At 67.9% G+C, this 12,476-nt stretch overlaps 1 protein-coding gene across 1 annotated transcript; it reads right to left on the bottom strand.

Annotated features, from left to right (window-relative positions):
• Positions 1-298: 298 nt before the first annotated feature.
• PLD2 (phospholipase D2) lies at positions 299-11,328 on the bottom strand. Its single transcript, XM_067556434.1, is given in 25 exon segments — positions 299-1,423; positions 1,580-1,697; positions 1,806-1,959; positions 2,103-2,237; positions 2,569-2,618; positions 2,851-2,964; positions 3,270-3,358; positions 3,453-3,557; positions 3,937-4,050; positions 4,313-4,431; positions 5,132-5,345; positions 5,432-5,671; positions 5,856-5,966; positions 6,038-6,116; positions 6,616-6,699; positions 6,928-7,077; positions 7,294-7,446; positions 7,522-7,614; positions 7,867-7,925; positions 8,078-8,143; positions 8,743-8,842; positions 8,977-9,119; positions 9,233-9,363; positions 9,761-9,875; positions 11,043-11,328. Coding segments are annotated over 24 exon segments (2,952 nt in total). The 5' UTR covers positions 9,867-9,875; positions 11,043-11,328; the 3' UTR covers positions 299-1,198.
• Positions 11,329-12,476: the final 1,148 nt, after the last annotated feature.

The raw sequence follows: 12,476 nt of genomic DNA, 5'->3' as shown, positions 1-12,476 counted from the left end.
CACACACACCCCTCTCGCGACAGCTTGCCCCTCCTGGGCATGAGGCAATCCTGCACGACGCATCCTGAGCTGGCTGGCCTGCCCCTGGTGCCAGGCGTTTTGCAGTCAGGCCCCGTGCTCCTCTCACTGCTCTCTCCGTCTCCACCAGGCCAACGCCGATGCCCAGGGATTCATCCAGGAGGCCAGGGGCAGCACAGGTGTCATGGCCCGGCCCGGCCACCAGCGGGAGGCACCCAGTGGCCTTGCCCTGTGTGCTCACAACCCCCCTCCCTGTGGCGGAATCAGGAGAGAGGCGGGACCAGCTTTTGGAGCATTTATGTAACAAACCATCACAGCAAAGCAGGTTAGTAGCAGGGCCTGGCGCGGCTCAGCCTGCGACTGCTGGTGAAACCTCTCAGCTGGTACCCAGCAGGGGTGATGCCGGGGCATGTGCGCGTCCCCTTCCAGGTTCCTGGCGGAATCCCAGCTTGGCCCGACTCTGAGGGATGTGGGGTCCCCCGGGGAGCGCGGGTCAGATCGACAGCTGAGGACTAGCGGGTGGATCCCGGCCAGCGGTTGTGTTGTGTGGCCCAGCCCGGGCCCGCTGGGCGGCTGTGAGTCTGGGCGGCTCCAAGCGCCGTCCAGGCAGGACAGGGAACGTGCTGACGGGGCTGCAAAGTGCCAGGCCGAGGGCGCCCATTGTCTAGGGGCTCCGTGAGGGCGACACTCAGCGGGTAGTAGCAGCGGAAAGGGGGAGCAAGGCGCTCTTTGACCTCTGCCCGTGCGGGCGGGTGCCATGCACCCTCTCCGGGCCGCGCCGAGCGAAGGGCAGGGGAAAGGGAGGCAGCGGGGGTCCCTGCCGCCTCGACGCACCCCGCCGTGGGAACAGCCCCTGGAATGTAGTGACGGGGGGGCGTGCCCCGGGGGGGCCAAAGGAGGAGCGGGACGGTAGGTGCAGGGTGTGGGCAGCGTGTTCAGAGGGGCCCCGGGAAGGGGCGAGCCAGGAAGGGGGTCGGGACTGTGCAGACGGGCGGGGGGAGGGGTTGGGGTATAAAGTGACTCAGCAGTGCTGGTGTGGTCAGAGAATTGGTCCCACCCCCTCGCCGGAGGGACGGGGGGGGGTCGCGTGTAGCTGCCAGGCGTTCCCAGCAGGGAGCGGGGCTGGCAGTCCCAGGGCAGAGAGAAGCCCGCGCCAGCCCCCGACCGCCCCCCCGAGCGCTTACGTCCACACCTCCACGGGGACCATGCCCTCCTTGCTGTTGAGCGGGGGCAGCAGGTACTCCTGGGCCATGAACTTGAGCGGGAACTGCACCACGTGGCCACGCACCTGAGCCAGCTGTTGGCGGGCCAGCTCCGGGCGCACGCGGGCCAGGCTCTCCACCGTCACGTACTCCCGCAGGGCCCTCAGCGACTGCACTGCGTTCGTGGGGAGGCAGCGGAACACCTGCCGGGGGGAGGCCGTGGGTCAGAGCCTGTGGGGCTCTACCCCTCACTCCTGACCCGCAGCCCCCACCAGCCCGGCCCTGGCCCCCCCACAGCTCTGCTGGTGCCCCTCACTCCCGACCCGCAGCCCCTGCCCGCCCGGCCCTGCCCCCCCCACCTGATCATAGATGTTGGCGTTGGCCAGGGCGATGGCTTTCCAGACCTCATGGAAGAAGTGGTCGCTGACCGGATCCTGGAGGTCGATGCCGGAGTCGGTCGAGGCCCCCAGGAGTGACCTGCGGAGAACAGCCGGGGTGAGGGGCTGGCTCGCAGGTAGCAGCTCACGGCTGCCACGCAGGGCCGGGGCGTGGAATGACACCCGGCGGCCCGGGGCGCGTGCCCACCTGAAGCAGTCGAGGCGCAGGCTGAGTGCGAATTTCCCAGCCTGGTACGGCTCCCCGCCCATGAGAGACGGGACCAGCTCCGTGTCCTCCACCAGCACGGCCAGCTCGCTGTCCCGCTTCCCCAGCAGGCTGCGGTCGTTGATGTTGGCTGAGCCTGGGGGATCCAGGGAGGGGTTAGAGATCCGCCAGGACCCCTCACTCCCAACCCGCCGTGACTCCCGGCTGTGGGCAGGGTGCAGGATGTGGTGGGCTGGGGGGGGCGGGTGCCAGGACACCAGGGTTTGCTCCGGCACTCACCGATGATGACCCGGCGGTCGTCGGCGATGAGCACCTTGCTGTGGACGTAGACCAGCTCCGTGAGCAGGGAGCCGCCCAGCTCGCCGTGCGTGCGCAGGCCACAGATGGAGATGTAGTTCTGCCACTCGGTCCCCACTGCGTGGGAAAGGGGAGGGCGGGGCTTAGTCAGCCAACCCGCCTGGCCCCCCGAGTGCACGTTCCATGGGGGGCCGGGGGCCTGCCCTGGCCAGAGTGCTGACATCCAAGATAGCTTCGCTCCTGGGGGCGCCCCCGCCAGGGAGGGGTGGTCTGGTGGGTTAGAGCTGGGAGCCAGGACTTCTCGGTTCTCTCCCTGGCTCTGGGAGAGGAGGGGGGGCTAGTGGTTAGAGCAGGGGGGGCTGGGAGCCAGGACTCCTGGGTTCTCTTCCCGGCCCTGGGACAGGAGGGGGCTGGTGGTTAGAGCAGGGCCCCCCCCCCCAACACTCACTGGCAGCTTCCAGGCGGCACAGGATGGAGGCGTCGCCCCGGCAGAGTGTCCTGGGGGTGGGGAGAGAGGCAGCCAGTGAGCGGGGCCCCTGCCACACCCCCCCATGCTCCCTTCTGCCCCCCATACCCTCCCTGTCCTGAGGCCACCTGCCCTCCCAGCCCCAGCCTGGCCCCCCTGCCCCCATCACACTCGTTCCGGACTCCCCTGCCCCCACCCCAGGGCTACCCTGCCCTCCTCCCAATAGCCCCCGTCTGGGGCGCCCCCTGCAATCCCCCCCCGTACCGGTAGGTGAAGTGCAGGATGGCCTGGATGGAGTTGCCCCCCCCCTCGGCGATGTCGCCCTCAAAGCCGGGAAGCAGGGGCAGCAGCACGTAGACCCGGAACTGCGTCCGCTCACTGCCGGGGGGGATGGGGGAGACGTTACCCCCCCACACCTGCGAGGAGAGCCCCTCCCCCAGGGGGGCTGAGCCACCCCACCCCACCCACAGGGTGAGCCAGTCTCCCCCCTGTGCACAGAGTTAGCCCTGCCCCCCCGGGTGCTGATCTTGGGGCTCCCCCCTCACAGCCCACCACAGAGGAGTTCTGCTCCCCCCCCTGCAGGGTGACAGACATCGGGGCGCCCCCCCCCTCGCAGGGTGACAGACATCGGGGCGCCACCCCCCTCGCAGGGTGACAGACATTGGGGCGCCCTCCGCAGGGACCTGTGGGCGCGCAGGATGCGGTTGACGATGGCATCCCCCACGGTGTTGAGCACCGAGCCTCCGTCCGCACAGCTGATGAAGAACTGGTTCTGGGGAGAAATGGGGGGAGGTGAGAGCACAGCTGGGGAGATCCCCCACCAGCCTAGCCCCGCCCCCAGCTCCGCCCCAGGCACCCCCACGCACCTCGATGTAGATGTAGTGCTGGCTGCCCTGGATGAGGCTCAGGTAGGCCTTGTAGATGGAGCACTCATGGGTCCCGGCCGACCAGCGATCCACCGAGCGCAGCACCTGGGGACCGGGGGGCAGGGTGAGGGGACCTAGAGACGCCCCCCCCGAACCTCATCTCACCCAGGGCCCTGACCCCCTGCCCATCACATGACCTCCTTCCCCCGCCTGTCACAGTGTGACCCCTGGACCCATCACAGGACCCTATGCTCCCTGCCCTTCTCTGACCCCAGAACTGCAGGCCCTCACCCCCATGGGTGACCCCTAGCCCCACAGGGTGACCCCTCTGACCCCTAGTCCCTTGAGCCCATAGGGTGACCTGTGACCCTTAGCCCCCTGGGCCCATAGGGTGACCCCTCTGACCTGTAGACCCATAGGGTGAGCCCTGGCCCCCGGGGCACACCCCAGAGTCCCCGCCCCAGTGCAGGTGGGGCCCGCTGACCTGCACGCTGGCGGGCTGGGCTCCGGCGAGGGAGCCGGGCAGAGGCTGGGCGGTGGCGAACGACTTGGGCAGCAGGTGCGGGTACTCGGTGCCCTTGTACTTCTTCTTCACCGTCTGCAGGGGAGAGACCCAGGACATCAACCCCCCCCAAATCCTGGGCGGCCCAGACACACCCCCCCCCGTCCAGGGAGCACAAGCACTACCCCATTCCCAGCATAGGGGCACATACCCACAGCTATTCAGGGGCCTGGACCATTGCCCTGCCACCCATCCCCGATATAGGGCATAACCCCCCTCCTCCAGAGGCCACAGACATCCCCCCAGCAGCCAGGTTGAGATCGGGCCCCACCCACAACTCATGTGACGGGCCCCGGACCTTGGTGAAGTTCCAGCGCTGGATGAAGTGGCGGGCGACGTCGCGAGCGGCTCTGCCGTGCACGGCCACCCCCACATCCCGCCAGGGCATGCGGGGCATGCGGGACCTGTCAATGAAATCTGACACCGGCATGTGAGCCCTGCCCCCCAAGTGACCCTCCAGCCCCGGGGGCCCCTGGAGTGACCCCGGCCCTGCTTCTTGGCCATCCTGAATTCAAGGGGATTTTCGGGACAACCCACCAGCTGGGCCTGGGACATCTCAGGTGCAGGGTTGGGGTCGGACCCCACAGCTGGTGCTGACCCACAGGGGGAAGGGGGCACTGTATTATTAAGGGGCTGGGGTAAGTCCACTTGAGCTCCCTCGATGGAAGGGGTTGTGATGCTCCCAACGGCGCAATTAAGGGGATGTAGCTCTCATGTACACACCAGGGGCACAGTTAAGAGGATGTAGAGCTCTCAAGGGCACAGTTAAGGGGATATAGCACCCTCAAAGGTGCAGTTGAGGGGATGTAGCTCTCTTACACACCAGGGGCACACTTAAGGGGATGTAGCGCTCTCAAGGGCACAGTTAAGGGGATATAGCGCCCTCAAAGGTGCAGTTGAGGGGATGTAGCTCTCTTACACACACCAGGGGCACAGTTAAGGGGATGTAGCGCTCCCACAGGCACAGTTAAGGGGATGTAGAATTCTCAAGGGCACAGTTAAGGGGATGTAGCCCCAAGTCAGCCCCAGGCACACAATGGCTGCCACACACACTGCCCAGCCCAGCCAACAGGGTCCCCAGAGTTGGGCCGAAGGGATTCCTCCCTTTCCTAATCACCTTCGAAGGGCCGGTCCAGCTGCACCCAGTCCTTGGTGATGAGGTTGCTGTAGTCCTTGCCCAGCCAGAGTTGCTGGTTGGTTGCCAGGTCGACGGGCGGCTCCTCCCCGAAGTGGCCCCCTCTCTGAGGGAGACAGAACCCAGTGTGGGGAGGGGGTCACTGCTGGGGGTGGGGTCCAGGCAGAGGCGGGGGGAGAGATAACGGGGGGCAGCCCTTCAACCTGGGGAGGGGTTTAAGGCTAGCGAGGGGGTGGGATGCTAGTGGGGACAGACCTCTTCTCCCCACAGCTGCCTGGGGGCAGGGCTCGGAGGGCCCAAGGGGCAGGAGAGGACAGAAAGCTCCCCTGTGGGCTGGAGGGGGGGACTCTGACCTCGGGGGGGGGGGGGCAGGTCGGTGAGCCGGTACTGGTGGTCATCCCAGCGCCCATAGGCCAGGTCCAGCCCCCCCAGAAAGGCCACTCTCTGGTCCACGGCTACCAGCTTCTCGTGGTGCGCCCACAGGAACACGACGGACGAGACGTGGTCGGGGTGCCGCATCACCTGGGGGGGGGCAGACACAGCTCAGACACCGCTCCCCGGCTGGGAGCTCCGCACTGCCCTCCCGGACACTTGGGTCCCACCCCCCCAGAGGTACCTGCTCCGCACTGCCCTCCCGGATGCCTGGGTCCCATCCCCCCAGGGGTGCCTGCTGTGTGCTGCTGTCCCGGACACCTGGGTCCCCTACCTTGACGTTGGGGTGCAGCAGCATGAGGGCTCTCTTACTGTAGTCGCTGTTGGTGCCCAGGGCCAGCTGCACCTCCTTGAAGAGCAGCACGCAGACCCGCACGCCCTCCTCCTGGGGGGAGAGGCAGGAGGTTAGGGGGGGCCTGCGGGACCCCGCGCCCCCCCCCACCCCTGGGCACTCACTGCCTTGCGCTTCAGGATGATGTCCAGGCGCCAGTCATCTGTCTGCGCCGGCCGCTTCAGGTGGATCTCGGGGCTCAGCCTGGGGGCAGAGAGGGACTTGGATCGCTGGGGGGGGAGGTGCTGCCCCCCCCCATGCACCCCGTCACCAAGCCCTGCCCAGTCCCATGCCCTGACAGGTGGGGTGAGGCCAGCTGGGGTGACAATTTGCAGGGCTGGGTCCCCACCGTTCCGAGGTAGGGGGAGAGGCTACACCAGGGGGGCGAGTTTAGTGTGTGTGGGGGGGGATGAAGGTTTCACAGCCAGGTTGGACATGGGTCCTGGCTCAGTGTGGGGGGCTGGACCGGATGCCCTCGGGGGGAGGGGGCTGCCTGTGGGGGAAGGGGAGACCCCAGGGCTCCAGACACTCCCAGGAGGCTGGGTGCAGACCTGGCCCCTGTGGCCATGGGACGGGGGTGGGCCTAGAAGGGGAGGCTGAGACGAGGTGGGGGGGCAGGCGGGAGGGGTGGTTTGGGGGCAGGGCCGTGGGGCAGGGTGTACGTGAGAGGCTCGGGGCCCAGGGGACGCCAGGGGTCACTCACCACCAGTCGGTGATGTAGATCTCTTCCTTGGCTTGCATCAGCGCATCGGCTACGGCCGCGAAGTACCCGGCGCCATTCACGAACCTGCCGGGGGGTGGTGGGGGTGAGAGATGGGACCCTGGTGGGGCCGGGCCTCCCAGGGGGCCACCCCGATATTCCCCCCGCAGCCCACAATCCGCTGGCACTGGGTCCCACCCCCCACCCCGTCTCACTAGCGCTGCCCCACCCATGCAGGACCCTGTCCCCTGCCCACGGGCTCAGAGTCTCCCCTGCAGAAGCTGTGCTCCTCCAAGCAGGCGCCCAGCCCCTCACCAGCGGGTGGGAGTGCCCTCGCGGGGCGGCACGAAGGCCTGGTGGCGATGCAGCCGCAGGAAGTCCCGGCCTGTGTCCTCTGCTAGGTCCGTGATCTGCTGCCCCCACCAGCGTGCCTGGCGGTAACTGCTGCATTTCAGAACCAGCGACCTGCGGGCAGAGCCGGGGGAGACATGACAAACCAGCCCCCTGGCCCCCCTCCCCCCCCGAGCTGGGGAGAGAACCCAGGCGTCCTGACTCCCAGCCCCCCCTGCTCTGACCCCCCAGACCCTACTCCCCTCTCTGAGCCGGGGAGAGAATCCAGATGTCCTGCCTCCCAGCCCTGCTCCAGCCCCCCCGCGGCGGGGTGGACCCAGGCGTCCGGACCTAGCGCTGTTCTCGACGCGGACGCCGTACTTGCTGTCGGTGGATTTCTTCCCCACCAGGACACTGAAGCCCGGGTCGAAGAGGAGGACGAAGGAGACGACCCCGGACTCTGGCTTGAGGTACAGCAGGAAGGAATCCTTCACCACCAGCCACCTGGGGGGAGGGGCCAGTGAGAGGGTGGGGGCTATGCAGACCCGCCCCCCCCCCCACCAGTTTCCCGCAACTCACCTCTTTGACCAGCGGTAGCAGATCTGGTGGTGCCCAAAGCAGTGGAGCCCCTGGAGGCGGTGCCCGCCTGAGCGCTTCAGGATCATGCCCTCCCTGCCACGGGAGCCAGGGTCAGTGGGGAGAGAACCCAGGAATCCTGGCCCCCAGTTCCCCCCTATTCTGACCCATCAAACCCTACTGCCCTCCGAGAGCTGGGGAAAGAACCCAGGAGTCCTGGCCCCCAGCCACCCCCCAGCTCTGATCCATCAAACCCCACTGCCCTCCGAGAGCCAGGGAGAGAATCCAGGAGTCCTGGCTCCCAGGGGCCTCCCCCCTCCACGGTCAGAGAAAGCGAACTGGACTCACAGGCCCTTGGGTCCCAGGTCAGGAATGAAAGAGAGCTGGCTGACGTCCAGGAACTCCGCCTGCGGGGGGAGAGCGGGTCAGAACCGAGGCTGTTGTATTACACATGGGGAAACTGAGGCACAGAGACAGGGCAGAGAATGGAACCAGGCGTCCTGGCTCCCAGCCCCCCCACCCCCGAGCCAGGGGAGAAGCGGGTGGGCTGGGATGTTACCATAGCATGGTAGTTGCGGTAGAAGGACATCGCCAGCAGGGAGTTCAGGTAGGACTCGAGGTACTTCTGCAGGGGGAAAGGCACAAGGGTCAGGCCTACCCGGTTCCAGACATTCACATTCACCAGCCACCCCCCAGCGCAAACGGGCGGGATTCCCTGGGCCCCCCACCGAGGAGTGCTCCTGCCTTTGCCAGCCTCCCCCATTTCTGTGTCTCCCGTGCGTTCAGGGCTGGGAGCTGGGGATGCCGGGTCCCCTTCTGGGCGTGGCACAAGGGCCAGGCTGAGCTCCGCCTGCTCCAACCCCTGGAAGGGCCCCAGCTCTGACTCCAGATCCTGCTCCCTTTGCGCTGCGGGTCGCATGTAAACACAGGATGTCCCGACCTGCTCGGTCCGTGTGCGCCCAGCACAGGGCAGGCCCACTGACGGGACTCACAGAACCCCAACGGGGGATTCGACTCGCCGCTGGCCGGCAGCGGGATGCAAACCCTAATGGGGAGGCGAACGCACCGAATCCCCAGAAACGCGAAGGCTGGAGACGGGCCAGGCCAGCGAGGTTGCAGCTTCACTCGTAACCTCCTGGCCAGCTTAGAGGAGACCCGGAAAGGCTGGGGTGGTGAGGTGTGGACGGTCACTGGCCAACCACCCCCCCCCCTCACGCCCCGTACCTGTTTGCTGGAGGGGCGTCTGGAGGCGCCCTCACCCCCGTGGGGCAGGGCTGGCATCTCCGGAGACGTGGCCTCAGCCCGGGAGCCATGCAGAGCAAACCTGGGGGGTGGGACCAGAGACGGGGGGTGAGACCGGGAGGGGGCAAGGGCCTAGGGCGTCTCTGGGCAGGTGGGTGAATCGGGGACTGGCTGGGGATGCCAGCTGGGAGCGTGGGGGGCAGGGGGGGCTCTGACCTGGAGAAGGGCAGGAAGGTCATGAAGATCTTGTGTCTCAACAGGTCACGGTGCAGCTCCTGGAAATGCTTGAACTTCTTCTTCATGGTCCAGGTGAAATCCCCGTGGGTCAGGCGCAGGGAGTATAGAGTGTTGGGCCGGATCTGCAGGGGCAGAAACCAGGCGTCCTGGCTCCCAGCCCCCTGCTCTGACCCACCAGCCCCCCTTCCTCTCCCAGAGCCCCCCCCACTCTGACCCCCCCCAGTCCCCTCCTCACCTTGGAGCCACTGGTGTAGCGCTCCGTGCCCTCCACCCGGGCTGTGACGGGCACCCCCTTGGCAAACACCGGCCCCTGTGACTTGAGCGGCTTCAGATTGTAGACCACCAGGAAGGGGTAGAGCGGGCCCCCTACAGGACAGACAGACGGCCCAGGATGGACAGACACATGGACCCTCCCCCCCCACACACACACGGAGGCAGCAGAAAGCCCTGCTGAGCAACAGACAGACACACAGACAGTCCTGCCCCAGTGCCTGGCTGGGACTGCTGGACAGACGGACCCCAGGGCAGGCGGGATGGGCACACAGACACACCTCTGCCCCCCACCTTGCCCAGGGACCAGCAGCTCTGATGTAGGCCCATGCCTGGATGCCTGGGGTCCTGGGAAGGGTCCTGACAACCAGCCGGGGGGGGGGGGGGATATGGTGGCTGGTGTCTGGCTCCCAACTCTCCTGCCCCCCCCTTGTGCCATGGGACCTGGAGACTAAAGTATTAACCTCCCCACCCTCCACCCTGCCCCACTCACCTGGCTCCTCCCCCTCCTGCAGCCCGTCCAGCTCGTCCCCGGCCACCCGCAGGTCCGAGGCGTCCAGCGAGCTGCCCCCAGAGAAGGGGCCAGCCAGGGCCTGCATGGTGCCAGCCTGTCCAGGGAGAGGTGCTTAGCTGGGGGAGGGGAGAGAACCCAGGCGTCCTGGCTCCCAGCCCTCCCCACCGTAACCACCCTCCCCTCCCCGAGCCCAGAGAGAACCCAGGAGTTCTGGCTCGCAGGGGGCAGGGTCCTGGCATCCGGGATGACCCAGGGGCGCAGGTGGACGGTCAGGTTGGCCGGGTTTCCAGGTGGGGGGCCAGGCCAGGCTCCCTGCCCCAGATCTGTCCCCCCCTCCCCGACCTCAGAGGTGAGAGAGGATTCCCAGGGGACCCCCCCCACGCTCACCACTCAGCTGAGCCCCCAGTGCAAGGGGGGGTTGGCCCATGTGGATCCTGGGGGACCATTGTGGGTTGCGGGGGAGGGGAGCCAGCTCAGAGGGCCTGACCCCCCCCCCCCCCGGACAGTTTATATAACAACAGGCCCTGGCCAGCCGCCCAGAGGCAGGTCGGAGGGGGGGGGCACAGACCAGCGGCTCTGGGGGGCAGCAGAGAGAGGGCTGGGCTGGGCTAGCAGGGGGCTGGGGGCGGGTGTTTGCTGCAGTTCTCTCTTGCCAGGCTGGGCCCAGGGGGCACCCCACGGCTCCCTCCATGGCCCCCCAGATTCCTGGCCTCTGAGCCGGAGAAGGGCGGCTTGGAAAGACAGACAGACAGACAGACCCCGCCCTACAGGACCCACCTGACCTGGCCCGCAGCCTCCCACCCCCCCAACAACCAGACCCCCCCGTGCCCCCACTTTCGACCCACAGTCCCCGCTAGCCCGCCCCGGCCGGTGCCCCCCAACCCTGCCGGTGCCCCCCACTCCCGGACCCCCCCCGGCAGCTGCACTTATCAAAGTTACATAAACCAAAGGCAGATTTTGAGTCAGCTGCGAGTCACCGCGGGGGGGGGGGGCGAGTTTGGGGGAGGCAGGAAGGAGCCCGGCCCTGCAGCCTCACCCCCCCCGGCCCACGTGGCTGCCTCTGGGGAGGGGCCCGTTGTCTGGGAGCGGCGGGGGACCCCCCCCCAGGAACCAGCTGCAGCTGGCCCCAGCCTGGCCCCTCCCCTTTTCCCTTGAGAGGGGGATCTAGCAGCAGCGACCCACGGGGCGAGGGGATTCCCCCGGGGGGGCCAGGAGAGATCCTCCCCTTCCCTCCCCCCCCGCGGGGAAGCCTGACACTTACCGGGGTGTCCCCGACCCGCCCCGGGGTGCCCGACTCGCTCCCTGCGCCCGGCCGGGACGCGGCGGCGGCAGCTCGGGAAGGGGAAGTTGCGGGGAGCTGGAGCCTGGCCCGGGACAGCCTCCTCCCCGTCCAGGCCCGGGCGAAGGGGGCCAGGGGCCGGCACAGCAGCCCGCAGGGGGCCCCGCCCCTCTGTGGTTTTGGGGAGGCCTGCGGCTGCCTTATCGCGAAGCCGCGGCTGCCACGGGCCCACTTGTGGGACTGGGGCGGGAACAGCGCTCTCAGGAGACCCTACAATAAACAACCGGCAACACTACAATAACAAACCCTCCCTCACTGCCCCAGAGATCCTACAATAACAAAGCCTGCCCCGCTAACCCCACGACCCTGCTATAACAAGGCCTGCCCCGCTGCCCCAGAGACCCTACCATAACACACCCTGCCCCGCTAACCCCACGACCCTGCCGTAACACACCCTGCCCCAGGCGCCCCAGAGACCCTGCCATAACTCAGTCTGGGCCGTGGCGGGCGCAGTCAGGGCATTACAGACCCATCGGCAGGTGGTGCCAACACGTCCCACCCTGTCTGCCTCGAAGCAGCTATGGGGCAGGGAATGGGGCAGGGGGGCCTTTCCCCCCAGCAGGCACCGGTCAGGAACCAGCCCCACTGCAGGGACTGGTGCGGGGCACGTCTCTCTCTGCTGCAGCCCTGATGATAGAGTCTGTTTGGGCCCTGCCGGCAGCGCTTGGGCGCCCGGATTCCAGGCAACTTCCCAGCAGGCAACCCATGGCCTGGCTTATCTGCTGCCCCACAGCTCTGCCAGGCCTGGTGCCCCTCACCCCCGACCCACAGCCCCTGCCAGCCTGGCCCTGGGCCCCCCCAGCTCCGCTGTTGCCCCTCCCGTGGGGCTGGGCCCGCTCTGCTCTCCCCAGCTGGCCGGGGGTGGGGGCGGAGCCGGGCGGGGACCCGGGAGCTGTTTGCCAAGCTGCGATTAGGAATAGCCAGTCCCAGCCACAGACGGCCGACACGCCCCAGAGCCAGCTGCACCACAGGGGGACGCTAGGACACATCACGCTGGGGCAGCCCCACAGCCGAGAGCAGGGGGGACTGGGGGAGCAGAGCATGGGGGGGCCGGGGGAGACTCCGGCATCCAGAGACCTACAGGTAAGAGGAAGCTGGGGGGCAGAGTGAGGTGCTAGGGCCAGCCAGGCCTCAGGGGGTGCAGCGGGGGGTCCCTGGGCACGGGGGAAGAGCTGGGGGGGTGGCACAAGGCTGAGCCCCACAGTTTGGAGGAATGGGAGGGCTGTATGAGAGGGGTATGGGGCCAGCCCCGGGGGAGGGGGGGGGCGGCGGCTTAGGGTGCAGGGCCTCTCTGCCAGGCCCATGGGCCAGCCCTGGGCTGCGTGTATCTGGGTGGGGGGCAGCCATGGGGGGTCT

Source organism: Emydura macquarii, unplaced genomic scaffold, assembly GCF_026122565.2.
Source record: "Emydura macquarii macquarii isolate MOO-44397 ecotype Brisbane River unplaced genomic scaffold, CSIRO-AGI_Emac_v2 contig_306, whole genome shotgun sequence".
Lineage (NCBI taxonomy): Eukaryota > Metazoa > Chordata > Testudines > Chelidae > Emydura > Emydura macquarii.
The sequence above is the reverse complement of the archived record's forward strand: the minus strand, read 5'-3'. Positions and strand labels throughout refer to the sequence as shown.